General features: G+C 35.7%; 1 protein-coding gene across 6 annotated transcripts in view; it reads left to right on the top strand.

Annotated features, from left to right (window-relative positions):
• Window positions 1-26,573, top strand: part of AKAP6 (A-kinase anchoring protein 6) — a 292,075-nt gene that overhangs the window by 146,372 nt on the left and 119,130 nt on the right. For 3 of the 6 annotated variants that reach the window (XM_075754013.1, XM_075754011.1, XM_075754014.1), the window contains one exon: window positions 1,176-1,339. In XM_075754013.1, the coding sequence (XP_075610128.1) occupies window positions 1,176-1,339 (164 nt within the window). Of the gene's footprint in view, window positions 1-1,172; window positions 1,340-26,573 lie in introns of all 6 variants that reach the window. The other 3 variants (XM_075754012.1, XM_075754008.1, XM_075754010.1) reach the window with 1 other exon arrangement.

The following is a 26,573-nucleotide window of genomic DNA, read 5'->3' as shown; positions in this document are numbered from 1 at the left end:
TTCCTTATGTATTATTAATATTTACATTATCAGATTGACCTTCAAGATTTATAAATGTTTCATATACTGCATACAATGCAGTGATACTTATAAAATGAAATACTGCCTGCAAATAGTCTGTTCATTTTATTTTGGTCTTGCTGCTCAGCTGAGTTTCAATTGAAATCACATCACTGAAAACTTCACACTGACACATTCTTTGATGTAGGTGCTATGGAAATAACATTAAGATAATGAATTAGGATTTCAAATATATATATTTTACATACTCTGCATGGGTAATTGCATTGGTAAAGCTTTGTTTTGCCACTTAAACTAATTCTTATATCGATTTTAATATATTTATGAGGAATAGATTAAAATTAAAAATACCTTTTTCCTTTGGTTAGGCTTGTCTTTTTCTGCAGAGGCCTTGAATTGAGAGGAGGGGGAGAGATATACTGGTTTCCCTTTCTCTGTCCCCATCATCCCCTATATTTTTAGATGTTTCCATGACTTGTATGATAATAGAGTTTTAATCAGCATATACTGCTATGGAATGCCATCTTAATTTTGGTCTATTTAGCATGCTTTTCATCGAGGTTGAAGTTATCCTTTGGTCTACTGTATTCTGATCATGTTATACATTGTGCCTCTATTGTTTCACAGCATCAGACAGATCTGTGTAATGTGAAAGCTATAGGAAATTAGTGACTTCTATGTATAGATCCAAAAAGATACAGAAACCATAGCAGAGAAGGGTACTGCATGTCATTATATACTTAGAAAATGGTAATGTGTAAATTACGGAAAATATTTACAGGAGTTGGAGGTAAGAAAAATGTATTTGGAAGATCTTGAAATGTTTCAAAATAAAGACTAGGTATTAGAGGGTAAGATTACCATAGCACTTCCTACTGCATAGATATCACAGTTTATGTAGGATTTTCCTTTTCTTGAAATTGTCAGCTGAAACATAATCAGAATTTAACGTGATGGCTAAATGTTTTGACCCTGTAGCATTGTTTTGCAGTATGAACAATAGTAATACTTGAATTTATTGCTGAGAAAATATATTAAAATTCTTCTTGCATTTATTCTTTTAAATATCCTACTAATTCTTTGAATAAAGAATAATATTTAAAGACGCAGTTGAGTTTACAGCTTTTATTTGTTTCCCCTTCATTTTGGAGAAGGACTGAAGGACATGCTGCAGATGATTGCAAGTCAATGGAAGGAACTACAGAGGCAAATCAAACGGCAACACAGCTGGATTCTTAGGGCTCTGGATATCATCAAAGCAGAGATACTGGCTACTGATGTGTCTGCAGAGAATGAGGAAGGGACTGGGAGCCCTAAGGTAAGTGACTTGAAGTTTGCCTTATTTCCTCTTATTTCCGTCTTCTTTTGAACTAGGCTCCACTGAAGTTTTCTTTCCACCCTAAGGCTTTTCATTTCTACTGGGTAAACTTTTTTTTTAAAATAAACAAAATGAAATGCCTTACTCTGAAACAATAAAAAATCTTAGAACTTTCAAGTTTTCCAGGAAGACCTGTCTCATTGTGTGTAGAGGGGCATGAGGGGGAACACAAAACATTTAGTAAACAAAACATAAAGCATCTTTAACATGAATAATCAGAATGGTTTTAAATTGTTTTGTTGCAACTATAAATCACTATAATCAGTGCAATCACTCAGCTCTGACATCCATTAGCCGCTTGGTTACAGCAAATTAACAAAGAAGAGAGAAAGTGATTCATTATCTCATTCCTGTTAATGACTATCAGATGCATTGCTTAATTAGGGGATGGCCATTGTAGTGGGAAGAAGGTCATATGCCTTTTCACAAATCTTTTTGCTCTGAGTTTAAGTCTTCCATAATAGTGTGGAATACAAGTACTTTAAGAATACGGTATTGACACCTATCATCATATTGCAGATATTAATTATTAAAGAGGGCTACATTACTTACTAGTTGCCACACTTAATATTTGTAAGAGCATTTTAGAATGCATTTAGAAACTTTTCATTACCATCAGTAGTAAGCAAAGGTGGTTGGGGGAGGGTGCATTGGAAAGTGTTGGTTTTTCCAATGCATTCTAAGCAAAGAATATGCAGCAGAGCAATCCAATAACTCTTAACATCTTGGCATGCAGCAGGATGAATTTATAGAAAAATTCAAGATTCCTGTTTCTAGAAATAACAGAGATGGTTGTGCTGAGTAGATTTTCAGATTCTGATGCCAGATAATTCTTTGCATTGAAATTCAGTGCTTCCTAGAGAGTAGTTTGTAGAGTGACTCTTGGCTAGGATTACATGAAATGTTCTGGTGGTTTTTTACCATAATTCTACATAGCAGGAGTAATCTTAGACATGGGGGATGAAGAGCCAAGGATAACAATGAAACAAAAATACAGGAAAAGGCCTGCATGCAGAAGACACAATTTGAACTGATATCCCTCATGAGTTGTTTGGTGGAAAATGCTTCTGTGCCACATAGCTCTTACTTTAGGAAGTAGATGGTGGATCAATGCTTTGTTTCATAGTTAGGTCTGTTAAAGTAAACAGACTAGTTCAAAGTTAGGTTTCTACCCCGCCAATACTATGACCCTATATCTCTGAAAAGCTTGACTCATCCATGGACAAATGTCTAACTGTTTAATCCAAGTTATCATACAAAAAGTGTTCTAAAAATCCAGCTTGATTCTACTATGAAAAATATGGAATCCCTAGGTTGGAATAATTATACTCAAATATTTGCTTGGAAAGAGAGAAATGGAGGCATGGTTTATGTTGCAGTAAATTTTTCATATAGATAGGTGGTGTCTCCTTGCCCTGTGTTTTTTATCATAGAGATAGGAACCTGAAGCAATGCTTTTTTTGTGCCTACAGTTAAATAAAAACACAAGTACACAAAAAAAAAAATGACCAAAGAAAAAGTATTTTCAGGTTATGTCATTCATTAAATCACATCCCTATATGATTCTTGTAAGTATGGGCAATAGTGCAGTCAAATACCATCTACTTCTTCATGCTGAAAGATTAACTAAAATTAAAATACAGTTGGCAATATAACTGTAGATTTCAGTTTGCATTTATTTCAAAAGCCAAAGGGAACCTGAGAAGTATAATAGGAAATCTAAAGATTATATCTAGAGGGTATTTTTCCTTTTGCCTTGTTTGAGAAACTACAGGAACAGTGTTGGTGTTAGAAATCTGTAAAGAAGTAGGAAAAGGAGGAATTTCAAAGACCCTAGGAAACCTTTCCCTTAGGACTTTTTAAACATGTTTTCATAGCACTATGGCATCTTTTATGCAAGCAATGGAGAGTGGAAAGGAGAAAGGGACATTCTGCACTCTAGAAATACTTTGTCAACATTTGTATCCAAGAATTCAGATTTTGCTTGTGAAATTTTTCATTTTATTGCATGTAAGTTTCATAGTGGTTTATAGTGATTGCTGTACAAGACTTAAGGGATTTAAAATATTTCTGATGCCTAAGCTCTTGTAGTGTATTGCATTCTCTGTTCAGTCTTAGAAAAACAATGAGATCTCCTCTTTAAGTATTTACTAAAACTATTATTCTGTCATTTTTATAAATAAACAAATGATGACTGTATTCAGCTTAAATTGGAGGATATAAGGTTTTGCCTTCTTACCCCATTGAAAAGTACCTTTAAAATTAAATCTCAGAATTGTCAGGATACATTCCAACAAGTACTGATCTAACATTATGAGTAGTAAACATGATGTACATCTGACTTTCAGAATCTTAAGACACTTAGCTAACAGTAGGGGTTTTCTCCTGTTGAATATAGTAAGTAATATTCTAAAATATCTGGAAAATAGGAAGAATGTTTGCATATATATGTGTATCTTGTGGTTTTTCACCTTCTGAAGATGTCTGAGACCACTTGTTTCGTAACCGTTCTCGTTATAATTGAGCCACTACGCCATCAGGAAAGGCCTACTGAAACAGTGCTGACAATAAACAGTAAAGTGTGGCACTGAAAATTAACAAGATGTACTTTCTTATCTAGTGGCTGTGAGCGTTACTGCCTGAATATTACCCTGATCCATATTAGTCATAGTTTAGTGGAAAAGTCCATTGCTTTCTGGACAACTTGTAAGTTAATTGTGCAACTAATGTCCTTGAAAAGTATACAAATCTTAATAGCATTTGCCTATAGTAAACATTCTCCTTCATTCAAAATTGCATGGAATAGTATTCTTAGGGTCAGTTGTAAGTTCTAGTCCCAGCATGCATTTGGACAGTTAATTCATTACTATAATTTTTGGATCTGGATATTTTTGTTTTGCAAGTAAATATTTGAATTAAATTCTGGGGTTTTTTTGTGTAACAGTTCAGAGCATCAGAATCTAAAGACTGGTAGGTTAAAAGGATAATGGGATACTCTAGAAATATATGTATAGTCTGTACTTCTGGACATGTTCATTTCCAGAATAATTGCTATATTACTGAAAAACATTTCTACTTTTCCATTCCAGCTTTAGAGAAATAAGCATGAAACTGGTTAAGGCATTGGGCCTAATGCTTAGAACATTGAAATGTGACTTAGTTGTCTCAGGTAAAAAGCACTTTTTGGAAGATTGTTTTAACTCTATAATGGACTTGTCTGTCAGTGGATTAATGACAGAAGCAGTAAGGATTTGAAGAATATTAGAAGAAGAGGTAAAAATATATTTAATAAAGTAAATCTAAAATCACAGAAAAAGTAGGTGGCTCAGGATAACAGAGTTTGAAGTGGTTAAACAAACCTTTGTATAAAGGGAAAAAGAAAACCAGTGTAATTTCCTCTTGATATGTAATTAAGCATTCCACACTTCCAGGATCATTCAAGCGCTGGAACAGGCTGCTCAGGGAAGTGGTTGAGTCACTATCCCTGGAGGTATTTAAAAGACACATAGACGTGGTGCTTAGGGACATGGTTTAGTGGTGGACTTGGCAGTGCTAGGTTAACGGTTGGACTTGATGATCTTAAAGCTCTTTCCAATCTAAACGATGCTATGATTCTATCATCTCCCACTCAGTTGTGCATAATTTTACAGTTTTTACAGTCATTCTAAAGAAACAGTCTTCAATACACAGAAAAGTGATTTTCATGAAAAACAATGAAAACTTGGTGAAGCTATTTAATATCTACCACAGTGTGAGATTCTGAGAATGCTCCTTGACAGACAGTTTTATAGTGACACTGGTCTCAGACCTAGTGGGTGGACTAAACACTGCAGTCCAGAACAACTGCATCCTGCTCAGTGTTTTAATATGAGGATGAGTTTGTGACATGGACAACAAGACAGAGCAAAGGTTAGAGAATGGTAACAGTCCTTTATTACTTCAGACTTGTAACTTGTCCTGGTCATCCAAGCATGTTGCTATGACTACAACATTTAGATTAATACTTTGATACAAAAGGAATGCACAAATGAAGTGTTTTGGCATCTTTGTCATCAATGCAGAGAAATATCATATTTGTGAGTAGATATTTTGCTTTTTCTCAGTGTCTTTTATCAGCTCTAGATTTCTAATCTGCAGACATCAGTATGATGCATGTACTGTAATATTAAAGCCAACACACCCGTATTTTTTCTGATGTCTTCCATTATTTAAAAACAGGGAAAGTCTGTTATTGGGACAGTCTTAAATGTTGTCAACAGATAACAGAGAGCATGATTTCAGAATCTTACTTACATGACCACTTTGAAAACTGGGTTTCTAGTGTCCAATGTATGCAATCAGAGTATTGCATGTATTATTGTAGTAGTTAGTGCTTTGAAGTTTCAAACGGCATGTGCAACTGGCCTTCATTCTCTTCTCCTTGAGTTAGTTGCTTCTAGTGATAGGGCAGGAATAGCATATGCTAGAGGGATCGTTTTACTTGGGTTGCTGGAGTTTCTTAAGTCACAGGGGACTTTTAAAACTTCACACCTCAAACTGAATTTATTTATTTAACTTACAGTCTCTCTTTCTCTGTCTTCCACATGCACAGACTCAGAATCAGACACATGCATTCAATCCTGTGTCTCATGTTCTTAATATTGTGGAATAAAATGTCACGTAAATAGCCATCACTTCGTCAGTAACAATATGAAAGATAATGAAATGGAAATCAGACTTCTATCTCTGACATTGTACAGACATTTGGAAAGGGAATCTCATCTGGTGATACACATGCCATCCTGGTCTACGGTTATCTCATGGCTTAATCAAGTCCTTTCTTGGAAAAGAAATGTACAAGGAAAGTTGGTATTTGTGCTTTAGCAGAAGTAATTTTTTTCTCTAATGTGACCATAATGAGCTGCATTCCCATCTAGACACGAGAGAGTTTTATGCCGTGAATGCAACACCTTATAGATCAGACATTAAACTGAAGTTCCAACCACCTTTATCCAGGCTTACTTCCAGTATTAGTTAATTACCATCTGCCACCTTAATTCTTTGCAGTTTCAGCTGAATGTGTTAGTCTCTTCTGTTCAGAACAACTGGATAGTCTTGGGCACAGTTAAATAGTTACTACTTTTCACTTGTGAATATACTTTAAAAAGTATTTCTGTGCTGAAAAGTATTGCAGTAAGTCAGTAGCTCACCATTCACTACTTCAAAAGATGGCAATAGGAAAAGTGATTTCCTGTAATTAGAACAGAAGGTTCTGCTATGTTGCCATTGAGGCGTAGTCTTAAATTGTTGAATATTTAAAAAGCTGTCTGTACATAAATTGTATTATTGTGCCTAACAGCTGAACAGTTTAAAATCATTCATGTGACATTTCAATTCTGAATCTTTTGGAACTTTGGAAGTCTAAACTAAAGATACCATGATTTCACAATCTTAACGATGCCATTAATTCTGCCTCACTAGGAAAAAATGCATCCGCAGTTAGTATTTTGCTTGGGTTTAGGTATTTTAGTATGTGACATTACAGTATTCTTGATCTGTCAGCTTCTGTGGTGGGGGCTTGAACCATGGATGAGTTGGTCAAATTAATAGAAAGGGTAGTGGTATTTACAAAATCCTTCTGTAAATCAATAGACAAAATTTTGGTTTTGTGAGGAATAAGCCTGCCTTTTAGTGTTTTTACTGGAGCATGTGAAACACAATGGAGTTCTTTTTATGTTAGTTATCCAAATGTAGGATTGAAAGTACCACTAAGAATTTCAAAGCTAATCAAAACAAGCTATGTTGATGTAACAATGAAAAGAACCTAAAAAAGAAGCAAGAAGAAGGAATCTTTGTGTCTTTTAGTGCAGCTAGACACTTCAAGTTCCTCAGTTTGCTAGTTTTTAATACCTTGCTTTATAAGTTATGTATTTTTAATCTTACAGACATCACCTAGAATGTGCACAGCCCTAGCCATCATTGTAACAAAAAGCATCTTCAGGAAGGATTTGAGAAGTGCAACCATAATTTTACACACCATTTCAGAGTGGATGAATAAAAGGAAACAGAAGGGTGTTTTAGAATAAATGTAGTAGCAGAAGCTGGTAAAAGGACAGCCAGAATATGGAAAATTGAATGGGACTGACTTACAGTGAGTCTTATTGTAGAAACAAGAAATACAGGTAAATGGGATCTACTGAAGGGTATCAAAGACGTGATCATGACAACTGGGCAGAAAAGCTTTGTTGAAGGTACTGTACCAGACTCTGAGAATTAGTTGGAAAATTTTACATGAGACTTTTAGTATAGATAGAAAGAAAACATAGAATTTTAGTACCTTTTAGTACCTTTCTGGTACAGGGGGTTTTATTGACAAAACCTGTGCCTTGCCAAGAAAGTCCCTCTCTTTATCACAGTTTGAAGCTAAATTTTCTGTAGATAAGCAGAAGCTTTCAAAAACCCATGCAAAGCCAGAGTAGCCATATAGTCTTCTATGTATAGAATGTTTCCTTAAGTTCCTAAGTGAATGCAATCTTAAATTGATAGATTGCATGCAGAGTAATATTCACAGAATAGCTCCTCTTCATCATAAAACTGCTAAGATTCTTCTGTCTCGTGTTTCGTATCTATCCTAGAGTAAAGGAATTATGTAGTTGAACAAGTTCTTGCTTAGTTAAAATGCTTTAACTGAGCAAGTAATTTTGGGGTGAAAGATTGTAAGTTTCCAAGCTCATAAAATTTGAATTTTAGGGTCATTAGACCAAGGCCTTTTTCACAAACGCAGGCACAAACGAACTGAACCTTAAAACCTTCCTTTGGTCAGCTCTTTTACCAGGGCTTTCTCCTCACCACACCCTGAGAGATGCAGGTGTCAGAACTGTTGTTCCTTTCTGGAGGAAGAATGTTTCATTCTAGCTGGCTATTCATAAGGATTTACACAGCTGAGATCTTCCAGGAAACACTGTAAATCAAATCGTGTCCTTGGTAGCCTCGTCTTGTTGTGCTTCTGTCAGCCTGTTGTGGGCCATGCTGTTGGTGGGCTGCTTCACAGGGAAAGAGGTTGTGTGGTTCTTCCCCACTGCCTTCCTCCCCATGGGCTGGAAACCCACAGCTGGCGTCACTGAGACGTCCTGGGGTGTATCTGACCCATTGTTTTGGGGGTAATATGCTATGACAATAACTACATTTTTTAAAAGGATTATGCAGACATTCTTGTAAATGGGTTAGTAACACTTTACCATTGCTTTTGGAAGTAATTTTCAGTTGATAGAAGAATTTAAAAGTTACGTATCTGGGAGAGCTGTATTTTGAAAATGTTGCTTTTGTTTAAACAGTTGTAGATTATATTTTTCTGAATGATTGAAAGCAAAAACATGAGAGGTTCCCAAAAAAGAAAAATTAGGGCTGTTGGATGTACAGTCAGCTTCCACATGGTAGATTCACTGCTATTTACTGGAAGCTGTTTTTCCTGAGTTGTTAATTGTGTGCCTTTTAGTAGGCAGGAGGAACAATTTTGTGTTTAATTCAGAGCCTCCCTGAGAGAGGCTGAGAGGAAGGAATGAAGCTAAGCAGCCAGTGTTTGGACTGTAATAAGAGAAGACAAATGAATATGAGCTTTGTCCTAAACCTCTTCTTTCATGTTACATAAGGCCTGTTAAAACTTCTCAATATCACAAGTTAACTAAATATTTTGCTACTTTTTCATGAAATTGTGTCCCTGAAGTCTTAGTTAAGCAAACCTGGGTCCCATTTTAGCTCACAGAGATTGTTTTCTTGCATATCCATCAACCTCCTTGCATATTTGCTGCAAATTCCTCATGACAGTATTGTTTTCATGGTATCCAAAATAATTTTACTAATCTTTTAACAAGCCAAATTTCTAAAATGGTAGCAGAGCTCCTCATTTTTTTCCAATTGCATCTAAAAGTAACCTTATCTCTTGTTTATTAAGCTATGAAATATAAAATGTAGAGACTCACATTTTAAAAGTCATGTTTTTGCAGCTAAATTGCATCTACTATTAAGCATAATATTCAATCCTGTTATAAAACATAGGTACTTTTTAAAACCAACATATTCTAATATTTATTGCAAAAATATCAAAAGTCATATTCTAATTGAAGATGTGAACAAGGAGTCCAAGGTATCTGTGATATTTATAGTATGCTTCTATAATTGTTACACTTTGGTGATTCTAGTTACTGTATATTGATTACTTCTGGCAACTGTAGGCTCTTTAACAGTCGTCACTGTTAATAGAAACAGTTATGCTTAAACAGCAAAGAAATGATGATTTTTGACTTTAAGAATAAGGAAGGCTACTTTCTATTAAAACATAGATCAAGTTCAGTTTGAAAGATGTTTTATATCTAAATCACTCCACTGAGAACAAGTGCAGACTGTGAACTTGATGAGCACAGATATTTAAACTGACATACGCCCAAGGGGCAAATTTTATCATAATGCTATTTGAATCTTGAACACTATTATCTGAAACTCTGAAAGTGTGTTAGGCTATTGTAACTTCACTTGCATAACTGGACCAACTCTGACGAGTTTTGTTTAGGCAAAATCCCAGCTGGGTTTGGCCTGTATTTGAAAATATAAAAACACGTGTGTATTTGTGCATATATTCATATGAACACATTCATCTTCAGTGACTTAAACTAAATGTTAACCACTCAAAGACCTTGATTTTTTATTTTGCCAGTATCTGTTCATTTTGCTTTCTCCATACAATCATATTGATTCATTTTTGTTCTATTAATTTTAATAGAACAAATTTTCAGCAATGAATATTGCTGGAAGGCTTCTCTTATTCATGTCTTCCTATTGTTTCACATGCTTCTCAGATTTCCAGAGAAATCCACATTTAGTAAGTTTTTAGTAACACACACACACAAATACACAGATTCATTTTACTGAAAACTGAACATCTCCCACTCTAAAGCAGAAATTTCTAGGTTAGCCAGTCAGAGCTATTACTTGTCTCCTTTTCTGTGTGGGCTCAGTCTCTTGTGTGCCCATTCAAGGCCAAGTTACTAGAGGCACAGGAGAAACAGAGTTAGTTAGTTAGTTTGTTTGTTTGTTTATTGTGTTTGAATTCAGAAGTTGATGGAACACACTAAAATAAATTCATAAACAAGCAAGGAATCCTAGCTGACTGAAAATGTCTTGGTGGAACAAATTTGTGGTTGACTTTCTAGGTAGTGATCACTAATGAAGCAAATTATTTGATATTTAGATCTTTTAAGTTAACTTTCCTTCCTCATTTCTTATTCCTGCTCCCTTGCCATCCGTGCCATCTGTTGCTCTTCAAAATAGTTCAGAATTTCACCAGGATCACAAGTGAAACAAAATACAGGAGTGTGTGGGGAGACTTTTGTCATAGGGTTCACTGCCTGGTCAGACCCAGATGGAAGTGCAGTAGGGCTGAAAGCTAGCACTTTGGAGACATCGTGGCTGATTTGCAGACAAAATTGGTTCCGGCCAGCTTAAACAATAAAGTTTGCATGTGTGTTCTACCCAGGTGTTGTTTACCAGTCATCACAATGATAAATATTTTGGATTGTTCAGATAGTGTGGCATAAGAGCTAGAGGTTGGACTTACAAGGTTTTCTTCTACTTTCCTCACTAGCCTATTTTGCTTTTTCTAGCTCTAGTAGTAGCAATGCCGTATCACCTCATGCTTCTCATCCAGGTTACCTCTGGTGGTGCAGGCTCCAGTGGAGCAAACCCAGCTTGCCTCCTGTACTGAGATGTTTGCTTTTTTTTGGTGCTGAACTGTTCCACCATGTTTTGCTTTAGAAAAAAATCATGCTTAAAAAGCTAGTTTTTCCCTTTTGATATAGTTTCCTAAAAATCCCGTACTTTAAAAATGGCAGCTTAATATGGATGCTATTGCCAATTGTCATTACTAAAGATTGTTGCTTCTGTTAATAGCATTCTATCTTTGTCATTTTATTAAAATGGTATTACTGCTCTGAAAACAAAAATTACTGCTTTATTCAATTGAAGAGTGACTGGCATGGCACTCCTCTGATCTTTCAAAAGAAATTTTACTGTCATTGTATTTGTGCATTAAATTAAGTGTTCATATCTACAGAATAAACTACCATCTTATAAATATTACTGTGTTTAATTATCAGTTCAGTATTTGAGTTTTTGCTGTTATGGTTGATGTCTAAGAGTGATTAAATGTGTAATAGAGAACAAAAGGAACATTGATGTGAACAAAGATACTATTAGATAAAGATAAATTTTATCTTCTGCATGTTTGTATTCTTTTTAAAGTATTTTAATTACTTTTATATTCAGTGTGATTGGGTGGCATTTCCTTTTTTTCCAATTCAATTCCTATTTTAGTCTTTCAGAACAACATCTTCTAGCAAAGATTTAATCTGTAGAATCTTTCAATTCTGGTCTCAGCTGTATACTTAAAGCAGCTGTTCTTCACTGGGGTGGTCACAAAAGGGAAATCAGGTAAAACAATGTTTGAATGAAAAAACTACTTGGACATCCTGCATTTTAAATCTGACTTGTTCGTAAATGTCTTGTAGCATAGTACATTTGACTACACTTAAACTTTAGATTCAGAGTGATGTTACACATTTTGCTAGTTTTTTAAGCTAATCTATTACAAGGCAACAGAATATGAAGCTGAGCGTTGTGTGACTTGACTTCTTTATGTGTATCTACATTATGAAAAAAAAAACAACCAACCAACTTTTTCAGCACAGCACTTGGTGAAACATAGACTTACATATTAAAAGACTGCAAGATGCTTATGGTAAAAGCATATGCAAGTTTGTATGTCAGGTCTAGTAACTTGTGGATAATTTTTTTTGTATCTTTTTTTTTTTTTTTAGTATTTTGCCAGGATTTTTAATTAAGCCTTTCCTATAATATCTCAGATGCTCCTAATTTATCGATAATTATACTTAGCCAGGGTAGTGTAACCAATGTGGGAGATACAATGGGGACTGCATCACATTTAGAAATTTAGACTTGCTCCTTAAACGCCTGGAAGTAACTGCAGAAAAATATGTGTGGTAGTCGTGTACTTAACCACATCCCATGGGCAGCTGTAAACATTAATGACAGTTAACCTAAGATGGCTTTAAATGTAAAATGGGATTTCTGACCAGGAGACAGGTGGTACGCCATATTCTTTTATAATCGCCCCATAGCATGCTTTATGAACCGTCATCAGGCCAGAGAGAAAGAATAGCTCATCTGGGCATGTACACTTCATTTCTTCATCCTTTTTCCTCTTTACAATCGTGTTACAGAAAGGAGCCAGGCATTTAGCATAGAATGCCTTAATCCTTGAGTTTATGAGCCCTAAGGACATCACAAGTATGGTTGATGCTGACAGGTCACATCATCCCTTATGGAAGAGAAAAATGGTGAGAAAGGAGAGCGAAAATTGCAAGGGAAAAAGTTCAGATCTGCTAAGAGTTCGGCACCATGTGTTCTGACATACTGAGCCTTAAAGCAATGATATGCAACAGAAGTCTAGAATGGGGCATTTATGATTGCTTACTGTCATTTCAGTTCAGAGGAGGGGGGCAAGAAGGAGGTGACTGAAGTCAGCTTGTCTTTTCTGTCCTTGCTGTTGGTTTGGCAATTTTTCCGGGAGACTGCAAGGGTGTTAAATACAAGTATTAACTTGCACAGGCTGCCCTCCTATCTTAGATTTGAGGTGCAAGACTTTAGATCATTGTATAATAACCGAGTACTAGTAGAAGAGCAAAATATAAAGAGGAATGCAAGAAAATAGGATCATTTTCTATTTTATGAACTCGGGGTGTAGTAAGATGAAACAGCCCTGCAACCAGGAGTGGAAGTATATGGCCAGCTTTTTTCTAAATATGACAATTAATGGTTTAGTTTGCAAATCGGGGGGGGGGGGGTTTGTTATTAACTAGTCAACAACATTAAGGTTTAAAAGTTACTTTCATAGGTTTCTAATCTAATAAAATATTTTAAAAATATATTGTTTATCTGTTGGACAGGAAATATATTAAGCAAATAAGTAGAATATATTGAAGTTCATGTTTTTGCTTGTTCATTCATTGGGGCCTTGATTCTTACTCTTTACTATAGATATTGTATGAAGCATCCGTATTTATCTCAGTGAACTTATTCCTGACATGTATGACTACAAATACTTTTGTTTGTAGAGTATCAGCTAATTAAAATAAATCCAAAACTGGACATGAAAAATGTTGATTTCCAATTCAGTGAATCCTAACAATATTATAATAAGTTTGTTTTTAATTCTTGAAAAACATATTAAAATTAAGTTTTCTCCCATTTACGTAATGTGTATAACTAAACTTCCTTCCTACTGTGAGACAGTTTCATTTATTGTTATTTGTAAACAGCTTAGTAAAGATGCATAGTGGATTGGTCTAGAAACTCCTTGAACAGTTTCTTTTGAAATAACACTACATACGTTAAGCTCAATTACACATCCAAACAGCCACAGCACACTTTTGGTAATTTATTCATTGATTTAACATAGTACCCAGAAGAGTCATGCCTGCTGTCAATTTTGTAATATATTATGTTTTAAATATACTCATGCTCACCCATGCACGCCATTAAGGTGTGCATAAACCTGTGTTTTTCTCTCTTGACAGCTATAAATGTTTGTTATTATTACACAAAACATATGTTCATGTTGTTTTTGTCTAAATTATTCTATCTGGGGCTATAAAGTTTTAATGTTATTAGTTGCCCTTAGAATTTTAATGTTTCACTGCTGTAACCTTCTTAGGATTTCTCTGCAATTAAATAGAAACTATTTCACTACAGCCTGGAAGAACAATATATTTTATACAAATAATAAAAAAAATCCTTCTTGTTCCATTTTCTTCCAGTGTAGTAAACTGTCTACTTGACAAGGTTCTATATACAGCAATCCTACCTGTAGTATTTTCCAGAATAGAATATTACACTTTCCTACAGTCTTCTCATTAAGAAAAAAACCCCCTAGCTTAACCCCTTTAAGATAGGAGGTATGTCATAAGCAGTTTGCTTTGAAGGTCCTCTCCCTGTTGTTCTCTGTTGTCCCCTTACTCAGTAAAGTGGCTCCATTACAGACAAAACCTCAATCAATGTAACAGATACACTATGAAAGAAGCTGGGGTTTTAGGAGATAGCATATTAGTGTAGAAAAATCATTTAAAGAAATGTCTCCTGTGTTGTCTTCTAAATAGCAGCAGTGTTGGCAATAGGAAAATGTATTACTTCCCCCCTTTCAGTTTTCAAGGCCTTTTTCTAAGGAAAGAGAGCAGATGGGAATTCATCCAAGGCATTAAAAGATATTTACTGCTTTTAAATGAGCAAAGGACTCATTTAGGACATTCTTTTCTATACACTGGATTAAGGCATTATATGGACCTTTTTTCCTGTATTTTGTGCCAAAATACCCTCTCATAGAGCTAGTAATGTATAACAGTGCCATGCAGATTATAAATATCTGATTCATCAGGTTTTGTTCCACAATCTGCCTATAGCTCCTTCACGTGTAAAGGAGCAAGAGAGCAACAGTGATCAGAACATTCAAAACAAACTGATTAGAATATGCTTGCTCTCTTAAATTGATTAGGCAAGATTTCTTTTAGGAAAAAAAAAAACAAAACACAACTGAATTTGTGCAAAATGCTTGAGATACTTCAACCTGAGCATTTGAATTGGAAGGTGCTTCATGAATCTTGTGTTAAAAACTTGAAATCAAAATTACCTGCCTGACATCTTTAAGAAAGACATGAGGAAGATGACATAGTTAATGGCATTAGTAGCTACTAATGCTTGGTATTTTTAAAGCACAGCATATGTAAACTTCAGAATACCTTTTGAAAAAAGGTATTTTTTACATTTTATAGACAAAGAAATTGAGGCAGAGGGGTGAAGAGCCTTCCCCACAGTTACTGGGAGAGTCATTAGGCCAGCTGAAATTAGAATTCAGGAGTTTTGTCTTCCAGCCTTGTGTTGAGCTCACTGAACCAGTAATTCTCACACTTCTACAGTAACAAAGATCCTTTAACATTTAATGCTTCCAGGACTCTGCCAAAAAGATTTCTTTCTTTATGAAAATGAATTCCATCCACCCAAATTTAATTTGTCTCCCCTGCTTTCCTTGTTCATCTTTATTTGTTCTTTCATTTGCTTTTTCCTTTCACTTCCCTTATGCTCCTGAATCTTTCTGTCTTTTTTTAATTCATTTTTCTTTTTTCCTCCTTTTGTCTACATGCTCTTAGAGAATTGTGTCTTTTCATCCCCAATGATATTTCTTTTTCTGTTCCTCATTTTCCCAAGGTATCTCAAACTGGCCCTCAGAACTGCTCTGTCTTACAGGGCCACAGTTGCTGCTCACAAACAGTGTTTCATAGCACCCTAATTTTCAAGATTTTAATTATATCTGAAGCTTTGCCAATTACATGGTGAACTTCTGCATTGGAAAGAATAAGACCACAGCCTTCTATCCTCAGAACTGAAAAGCCTATAATAGAAAAAAATGTACCATTTGTTGAAGAATAGAGATAACAGGGAAAAAGCAGTGTGTCAAGGTACTTGGTTAAACAATAATCTCTTACAGAGCACTCATTACTGCTAAATAATTGACTGTGTTGGGAGAAAGGTTTCTATGTGAAGAGAGGTTCAAGAAGGTCAGTTATCTAGTGGTAATGACCGTAGCGGTCATTAGAGGGTATTAATGCTATTAAGAACAGAACTTTAACTTTTTATTGAAGTTTTTATTTAAATTATATTAACTTTGATTCAACTTTTAATTGAGGTGCAACCATCCAAATTCTATAGTCAGGAACCAAGAAGTAATGAACATAAAATTACATGTTCTTCTGATAGGCTGATGGGTCTTTAATATATTATAATTTCAAGAGTCTCTACAGAGCAGTTATTAGTATAAAACTATTCAGAGGTATTCTATTAGAATTAGGATTGGGTGACTGATTCAGGAACAAATCCGACTTGACCTGTAGCAAATGCAGATGGGTATATTTTCTGAATCAAAAAGAACTTCTGTTCATAAATACAGTTGCATGTGATCTCAAAACACTTGCTAAGTTAAAGCAAAAATCCTTTGATGCCTAAAATGATCTGTCTTATAAGCCTGATGCATGGTGGCAGCAGCACTGAATTTATTCTGAATTGAGTTTATAGTTCCATACTAGGTTCAGTACTCGTTGTATAGAGGGCCTCATGCTGAAAGTAAGTAGGGACAGTATTGCTGCTGTTCTTCCAGCCACTACAAGAACCAGAGTCAGGGTATGTCTGGGGCTTCCAGTAACCTGAAATGTGAGCTACTAGGTGGAAGGACTGAGCTAATACACTGGTAGCCCTCCTGCTCCATCTTTCTATGTTGTCTTTTTCTCTAGGGCATTTCGGGAATAGGCTCCTGAGTAAGTCTAAAGTGCTGGAGGGCTAGAGAAGAGGTATGAGACTGTAAAATCAACTCTCAGGGGACTAGAGAAATATCGCATGTCATGCCACCTTCTAGTCTTCTTGCAACAGAATTTTTTGTCCTTGCCTTTCTAACCTGAGGACGTGGTAACATGCTTTAAAATCACAGCAGCAAACCCAACATGCTACCAGAACAAAATGCTAAACACTGTTTCATTCACGCAGAGGAATGATGAGCAAAAGAATGGCTGATACATGATGGGAGTTAATCACATTGCCAAGTGCATGGCTGGGCAGGTGCTAAGAGACTTTGGTAAGAAAGGAACAGCATAGCATACAGAGGAGTGCAAGCTGAACAGAATCCTCCATGCTGTCATGGCAACTTTTCAAGGTACAATTTGAGAGCCAAAAGCTATACTGTGTTTATGAAAAACTGTGACATTACAGATATCTAGCAGTCTTATAAAGTAGAAAGGTTAAAAGAATCTCAGGATGACTTATTTTTAACAAAGGAGAACAGGAGATTTTTTTGTTGCTTGTATATTAATGCATCAAATAAAAACAGTGAGGTTAAACGGTAGTTACTTATTGCATTATTATCTGTCAGGTTTTTTTACTGTGAGGAAAACTAGTTACTAATACTATTAATGCAAATTGACCTTACTACAGAAAAAATATGCTGGGTTTTGGAAATGTTCTGGGTGTTTCCAAAACTTCCAGAATGATGTTCAATTTGCAGTTCTGTTGTTCGTTATGTATTTCTATAGTTTCATGGTATGGAGTGATGCACAGTTCTATGAAAGCATTTTCGGTTTCTAAAATCCTTTGAACTTTTTTGTTTTCTCATAATTACAGACTTGGGGAGTACTTTGTATTAAATTGGTCTGCTGCCATTTTCTTGCAGGGAAATTTGCTATATGAACTGATAATGGCTTTTTTTCCCTGTGTAAAAAAAAAAAAAAAAGTAAACTGCTTTACATTTTTGGTAGGAAGCCAGGTTTTTGTCATTTAGACATGTCACATCGTTATGAAAACATCATGCATCATAACACAACATAACAATGTGATTTGCTGAGATGCTGACTCCTCTTGAAAAATTGTAAAGTGGTGTGTGCATATTTCCATGCAAAAAATTACTTGAGCATTTTAGAGTGTTTTCCTGGGGCTGCCTGGAGCAGTGGTCTAATATATTAGCCTTTTAACGGGGAGGAGATAGGTTCTACTAATAAGTGATGTGCAAGTCTTTGTAGCTCTACTTCATAGGTACATGACATTTTCATAAAATTATAGAACAAATACTAAGAGACATTCCAGGAGGTCATTTAGTTCTCTGCCCTGCCCAATGGACAAAAAGTTAAAAATCACATCTGAACTGTTTCTGCTGTCTGACTGTTTTCTTAAAAACAGCCAGTGGTGGGTATTCTGCAACATCCAAAACAATTTATTGCAGTGCTTAGCAAACTTGAAAGCTTTTTCCCACTGTCTTGCCTAAATTTACTTCACAGCAGTTTATGCACAGTTGTTCCTGTCCTATCCCCAGAAGACACTGAGAATCGTTACTTCATTCTGTGTGGCAAGCTTTAACATATTTGAAGATCACCATCAGTTTGCTATTCTGTTTCACATTGCATGGGCTTGTTCTGTCAAATTGTAAAGCGAGTGTAAAACTAATAATAAATGAAAGTCAAGATAAATGACTTCCATGGTAAACACAGACAAACAAAAGAAGTGACATCCTCTGTGCCCCTTGAGATTCAAACATTATCCCAATATTTTGCAGTGTGGCAGAGAGCCCTCACTGTATCAACGGTCACAGGAGGATGCTTCCATCTCCCCTGGTACTTTGGTACCAGCCCTGTACGTAGCAGTTGTTTCTCACAGTAAGACCAGTTCCATAATCTCTTAGACACAGTGGAAGAGGAGCCTGGAAGCTGAGTCACTTCCAGTCAGGAGTATGTTGTTGTATATGCTTACCTGATATGACATTTGAACTAGATTAAAGTAAAAACATAAGAACAAATATTTAAGAGAGATTAAATAGTTAAGATGTTTAGAGAGGGCATAAATGAAGTAATAAAATAAAGTGTGAATCTAACCTTTAAAATTACATCAAAAATTCTCTCTCTGATTCAGCCTGGTCTCTACTTGCCTCCTGTCAAGGTGGGAGATAGGGCCTTGTGCATGCTCTGCATCTCCCGTTCAGATCTTCTAGAGGGTCTAGACTGGTTTAATCCTTTACTCTTCAAAACTCATATTTTCTTCTTCAGCACGGAGACATTCTGGCAAACCACTTTATTACAACAAAGTTTCTTTCCTTTTGGTAACTATATAGAAATATTCCTTAATGGTACTCCTAACAATCTCCTGCACTTCGCTTGCTAGTAAACAACTGTTTACTCAGGGAGATGTACACTTTCCCCCTACTCCTTTTGTTGCTACTTTCAGTTCTCCTCAGTGTGTAATGTAACTTTTGCTGGACCTTACGTTCTATAGTAATATGGACACTAAAAAAAAATACAGGATAAGTCAGTTGTTCTTAGCTTTTTACTGTCTCTTGACTAAGCCCAATGTCACTAGCATTTGGGGTGTTTGATCCTCAGTTTTCCTTTTAAGGATACGTTAGTAGAAGACAAACAGATAAGTGGTTGTGGAGGTGTAGCACTGGCCAGACAAAGGCAAAAATACTCTAAAATTCTCATCATTTAAGTATTAACACATCTATTTATCCATGTGCTGATTTAAAGACAAAGGAACTAGTAACATGAGTAGACTTAAGCATGTTCTCAAAGGTTGCCAGAACTGAAATGTCTGTAGAAACATAGCATGATAAATGGTAACAAAAATTGGTGGAGTTTGGAGAAATGGAGGAAAACAGCAATAGGAGGGATAGGCATGTGATGTATGCGTGTGCCACGGTAGCTCAAAATTGGGAGTCAAAGTCAGGTTTGAATTGTTACAGTCCTTTCACATTGTCCTGTTGGAACTGTGTAGGCTGAAGTAAAGTAGTTGCGGAAAAGGGAGGTGTCTGAAGCAGGCTGAATCTGATGAAAAATTGAAAAAGCAATGATAAAAAGATAACAAACTGAAGCAATACGGAGTAAAATAATGGGACAAGAAATAAGGTTACTATCTTCTCCTGGTTACTGACTATCCTATCTAAGCAAGGGAGAGGGCAGATCTAAGCTTGCTGAGATCAGAGCTGCTGTGCACTACCTGTCATGAATGGGTATTCTTGATTTTCTGAGGTGGTAAAACAATGGGGAATGGGAATGACACCACCAAATGATGCAGTTATGAATGATACTGAAGATGTATATGGAGAAGTTACATTTATGAAAAGACAGCAGGGGTGAACAAGCTAGGCAGACCTGAAACTGATTTTCTTTGCTTTTCGTGCAAGCTGATGGGGAGTTCAGAGCTCCCCTGGAAAAGCTGAGCTATTCTTGGGAACTTTTCCTAGAAGAGTGGTGGAGATGGAGGCTGTATATGCAGTCTGGAATGAGTATTATGCCCATCCAGTGGCAGCACCGGGGCATATGGTGATTTCCTGTTTCTCAAGGATTGCAGTCTCTTTGAAGTATGCAACGCAAAAAAAAATAAAACAAATTTTCATGCTGTCCAGTTTATTTTGGGAATTTTATGCAAGATCAACTTGAGTAGAGTTCCTTCCTTATAAGAGCACTAATAATATTATCCCCAAAAGAATGGAAAAAATAACTTTAAGAATCGCTGACTATCTGAATAAACATGAATCATCTTTTGACAACTCTCGTGAATTGCACCATTAGGCTCACGTGTGCTATGTGAGCAACATTTTGTCAGGAAAGTCAAATGACTTCATGTATTGATATTTAACTGTAATTGAAATAGCTTAGTGTCGCATGGTATCTGGTTCCAATTTGTGACTTTGATTTGTAGGAATTGTGAACTAATCTTGCCATCACGTGTTACATTTGTAAACCAAAGTTTTAAATTGTGCTGATCAGACATATGTAGAAAATTACAGCTGCACTGCAGGCTTGCACCTGTGTCTGGATTTCATCTTTTCTAGTCTCTACTCAGGGCACATGTATAAGCTATGAGAAAATTTATGGTGTGGGAAACCTGTATTAGTAGTATGTGTACCAGAAACAAGTGGATAGGAAGTAAAATGTGGGTCTGTTTTATAGTTAGGAATCAGAGACAAAGAGATGGAAGCATTATTAAGAAGTTCACACAGCAGGTCAGAAACGAGGCAAAATCACAATCCATATGTCCTTACTCTGAGTTCCTCTCTGTGTAGACTCTGTAAGTCCAGCCTGGTTCATTTTTTGGTCCATTGATTGCTACTTAAACATGGCAGAATGTAATGTAATAACATCTTCAATTAGCAAAGGCAAGGAATGGTGGAAGAGAACCCACACAGAGTGGTCAGCAGTGATACTATTTCCTTTGCATCTAAAAGCTTGTCTGCATGGTAGGCACCTAGGAGATCTTACTAAATCGATGAAGTTATTGTGCAAAAGTTAGACAGAATTAAATTCACATATGGATGTTCTAAAAGTCACCGTAGCTTGCTCTAGCTCCTTTGAGAAGGATTAAGCTGCAGCAAATTAAGGCCACTTCAGTCCTGAATGAGTGTCCACGTAGGGGATTAATGCACTTTAACTTATGCACATTAGTTGTGAAGCATTAGTTAATTAATCTTAGAAGTCTTGTCCCCATGCTAACAAGTACACAGAGAGCTTCCAGAGATGTTGATACCCAAAGTGCTAGTGAGTTATTACTTTTTGCATCTCTCCTAATGTGACATTTTCTGAAGGAACGTATTCTTAAATATTTCAAAGTTCAGTATTTAAACACATAGTTTCTAAACATGTGCAGTTCTATTTGTTTGGTCATTTAAACTTTGAAAACACCATCTCAAATAGATGATTTATGTTGACATCATAATGGTGTCAGAAAAGAACTCACTCCAACTCAGTAAATCACAATAATCTTTAAAAGGGGAAACATCACATAAAAATAAACAGGGTTAGGTATACATTTTCCACACTATACTATGATTTCAGCTAAGTATAAAAACTATTAAAATTGTATTTGCCCACTTAAGCTGTATCAATGAAAAGCAAAACACTATGTGAAAATATCCCTTAAATTTGATAGTTTCTCCTGGCAATGCAGTTGAATTTGATTAAAGTATTTACTTTCCAGAGCATTTTTATTAACTTCTGAAACAGACTTTTTAAAAGATACTACACAAGACATATCTTGTATTTAGAACAGAAAACTAGTATTGCAAATAAGGAATGAACGCTAGTAAGTAGTATTGTCATTACCCAAAATAAAAATAGTTCCTCTAAAGCTGTTCAGAAGTTGGATGTTGAAAAATGGCCAAATGGACATTAATTTAAATGGAGGCACTTCAAGAAGAAAAATATGATAGAAGTTACTGGTCTGACTTCACTTATTTGCCATTATTTTCTTAAATGTTCATCTTGACTGCAGCTGTTTGAATAGGAAGCTGTCTAGCTATAAATAGTGAACATGGCAAATTCTCTGGTTTTTTTTCCCTGTTGCCTAACTTTACATTGTGTAATTGATAAAAGTAACCCTGGATAAAACTGCTGAAAAGATATGCTTGTATGAAAAACTCAGAAGATATGCTTGTTTTCTTCCATCCCAGGCCAAGATATATCCAAAACAGTACTTAAAAAAACTATTTATGTTATTAAGCAGACATTCATTTATCTGCTTGTACACTTTGTTGCTCAGATTGTGGATCATGCAAAAAAAAAAAAACCAAACCCAACAGAACAAAACCCCAAAACAAAACCAAGATAAAGTCTGAAAGGGAAAAAAGATAATTCTTCATTCATCATGCATGCAGAGTTGTCAGTTCATTAAAGTATACCTATAATTAAAAACTTAAGTTAATTAAGTTTTTAGTTTTTTATATTCTCGTTATCATAAAAGAGCAAAAAAAGCATTCTGGAGGGATCTTAATGTCTCACAACTATTGCTGGTTGGAAAACATCCCATCTTCTTTTTTTCTCCATGAAATACTCTTACTGCAAGAAACAGAGCACAGTTTTTCCAAGATGAAAACTAAGATGGTTTAGGCCATAATTTATACTAAAAAACAGTGTTATAAAAAAATTGTTGTAAAGTACTTTTTGCAAAACAACAAAATATATTGTTAAACAACCCCTCACTGAAAAAATGGTAGTGCTCGAAAATTTCCAAAATGCTTTATTCAGCACAGTAAAATTTTACATTTAATTCATTTTAAGAAGTAAGTCTTACTGGCTTTGGCAATAATGGCTATTGGCAGTTTTGTATTTATCACTAGTAGCAGATTTTGTTGGTTTTGCGGTAAGCTGCTTCATCTGAAGTTTCATCAAAAAAATGTTTCTAATGAACTTATGGGCTCAGAGAAACTCGTGAAGAAGGGACTTGTGCTAGTGTCTGCAGATCCTGTGGGAAAGACAATGTTGAAATGAAGTCTTAGTTTTACAAGATCTCGTTTATATACTTGGTTTCAATATTCAGATTGTGATAAATCAGGAAAGGCAGCTAACTTTAAGTTTATATTCACTTTGAATTTTCTGTCTGAATGTAATCTTTACTTTTGTTTTGTGTATTAGGTGTTCTCATCTTTCTGGTTTCCAAAAAGAAAAGAAAAAATCTATTACATGTTGCAGAGTGTAAGTGCTCTCAGATTATTTCAAACTGAAATAGGGATGGATGAAGAAGTTTGCTCTGTTTTGGTCTGATTTGTTTGTCTTCTTTTAAGTACAACCCACAGCTTTTCTGAGCACAGGTCATTCACCAGAAAAATGAAAGTGTAATTTAAAGTGAATTGTCAGACATGTTTATTTCCTTTCAGTTTCTAAAATTAATCTTCACTTTTATGGATATCTGTAGCACAGACACTGAAAACTCGGTAAAAAGAACCCAACAGTACCCCTCCCCACCCCCTCCCCTTTTTGTTTTTTTTTTTTTGGCATAGAGTAGCACTTCCATTAGAAATCAGATCTCTCAAACAAGATGACCAGTCTTTTTCCAAGTGGCAATGAGCAAGGGTTCTGCAATGGTGGCTTCAACTGGATCATATGAGGCTCCCGAAAGTGCTGTTCTGCTGAATTCTCCTAATTCACTGGCCTATGGTCCTATGTGACCAATAGAACATGTGAAGGATCCATTGCTGCCAATAATTAGGAATTAGTTCCAATCTCTTTATTGTCTTAGTTATGCACAAAGGAATGTCCTGCATAAACATGTCTTCATCTGCAGAGACACTTTCTACTGACTATTTACAAGTACATTATCCACGCCCAGTTTGGTCAGTTCTGCACCAGGAGCTGCCTGGGGGGTCTCTGGTCCTGCCAGGCTGTCCACCCAGGCTGTTAATCAGCACTTTGAAGCATACAAGTAGTGTCTGTCAGTTGGTCTGGGCACAGCAGGAGCTGCCTGCAGGAACCTGCAGGACTGAGAGTCCCACCTGGAGAGCTCCTGAAACAATTAGTGAATCACTTTGATGTGAAGGTGGAAGGGCAGTCAGGCAGTTGCCTCTTAAGTTGGTCCATCGTCTCCATTCAGTCCGTTATCTCTGTTCAGAGACTAGGCAGAGTGTTCCTGGGCCACCCAAAGAATTAATGACTAAGTGCACTGGATGTGCTCACAGGCACATGATATCCTTGATTTCCAGCTGCACCACGATTACAACTTTAGCACAAACCTGAATTTCATCTTTATCTTACGCCTATAACTTAAATTCCATAACCCTTGCCACAAATCTCTGCTGTGAGAGACTCATTGAAGGTAGGTAGAACTGGAATATCTCTTGCAAAGCTATGTAACCATGAAGAAAAAAGAATTACAGAGGTGTTAGTATGTAAAATATGAAATTCTCTGTTTTGGCATATTAAAAAATAAGCATGAAAGAGAGAGGATTTGTATTTGTGTATTTCATTGTCTATTTTTATTTGTGTATCTGTCACTCCAAAATCTGGACTGAGCGCACAATAGAGATTAATTAAAATCAGAGTTACTTCAGAAAGCACTTCCTATAATAGAGCTGTATTAGTAAATTACTTGTGACTAATAGTCTTTTGTAGCTGGATTAGAGGAATGAATTAAAATGTAATCTGAAATAACATTGATAGAAATTATGTCTGATAAATCCAAGGTAACTTCTATCCTTGACTGGAAATAGAATGCCATTATGCCATTGTGTGCTCCTACAGCAACACAGACTACAGAAAGTAGCTGTGCTCTGGCTGTCCGTTTTCAAAACATTCATTAGCAAGAATAATCAAAAGCACAAATAATGGCCACTTATCAATTAGGTGAGTCTATCATTGGATTCTACCCACCTAGTGCCCTCTGCTTGTCTATTTCTACCATGCATTAAATTAAGCTAATGTTATAAGTATGTATATGTATGTATTTTCTATATATAATACATTTTCATCAGTATCTAAGGGGTTGGTATCATTTAATTTATTACTGTGACAATTTACTGCTACTCATCTGGTCAGAAAATTTCATCCCAAGTAATTTATTAAAAAGATGTCTGTTTTTTCAGATTCAGATTAGCCCAGAGGCAGATGAGGTGTCCCTCTTAAAAGTTACTAGTGTAGGCTATTACCCCCAGGGTATTTTCCAGATTAGTTGCCATGTGAAAAATAATGGATGACATAATAATTTTATAAACATTTTGGTGGAATATAATAAATCTAAGGCAATATTAATGTACATCTCAAGCTGTTAACATTCCAGAAATGCTTCTAAATTAAGACACAACACTTCTCTACAAGCAAAGATGACTAAGAAAAGTATTCACATTGCACATGTCGAGTTTCTGAAAGACCTTTCACAAATTAGCATTGTTCTGGACTTCTCAAATTCCATTTGCAAGCTTTTAAAGTCTATTTTGAAAAAGCATAGTGAAAGTAGTAAGCTAAAAGCAGCTTGCATCATTAATTCAGGGTTTCAACACCAACACCAAAGTTTACTTTGGGACACATACAAAGTTTAGCAACACTTCTTCACACATCTTTTTTTAGGTGGAGCACTCTTCAAGTCCCCAAAGCATCATGTATTTAGACATTGGAAGCAAGGGTGATTTTTTGAAAGAAATGGGTTTAAAGGGAGATTTGTATAAGGATTCAGTGATTGCTTGACACGCAGGATTTGAGAAGCTGATGAAAGCATTAAGAAGTAGTACGAAGAAAGTATAAAGCTGGGAGTGGGACTAGATAGAAGATGGAAATTCACTGCTATGCAAAAGGCCAGCACAAAATCTATACATCACTTAGATCTTACTTAATCCCTCAACATAGGGGTTTATATAGCTATGAACTGTTTGAAGAAATTATGATGGAGCTTAAGTGGGACTCATGCAGAGGACTGATCTTGTGCCAACTCATTGCAAAATGAGCACTTCTTACCATATGGAGGAGGATTGCGTTGAGTCTTAGGAGTCATATGGAATGTATATAATGAAATGAGAGTACAGGTATAGAAGAGGTCAAATGATGAAGACTTTGAAAGTATAACAGGATGAAAGGAAAAAATATTAGGAAGTGTAAAGAAAATAATATTTCCACACGTACCTCCTTTAAGTAAACGGTAAGTTATGACTCTCCTCAGACTAACATAAAAAATGAAATTAAAAAGAAAAATAAGGTCTCTAACACCTATCTTGTTTATACTAATCAGGGTTAGCTTTATCCTAATCAACAATCTTAGATTCAATCTGAATAATATTTCATTAGCT

This window comes from Balearica regulorum, chromosome 5 (genome assembly GCF_011004875.1).
Source record: "Balearica regulorum gibbericeps isolate bBalReg1 chromosome 5, bBalReg1.pri, whole genome shotgun sequence".
Lineage (NCBI taxonomy): Eukaryota > Metazoa > Chordata > Aves > Gruiformes > Gruidae > Balearica > Balearica regulorum.
This window is presented reverse-complemented; position numbering and strand designations above follow the sequence as displayed.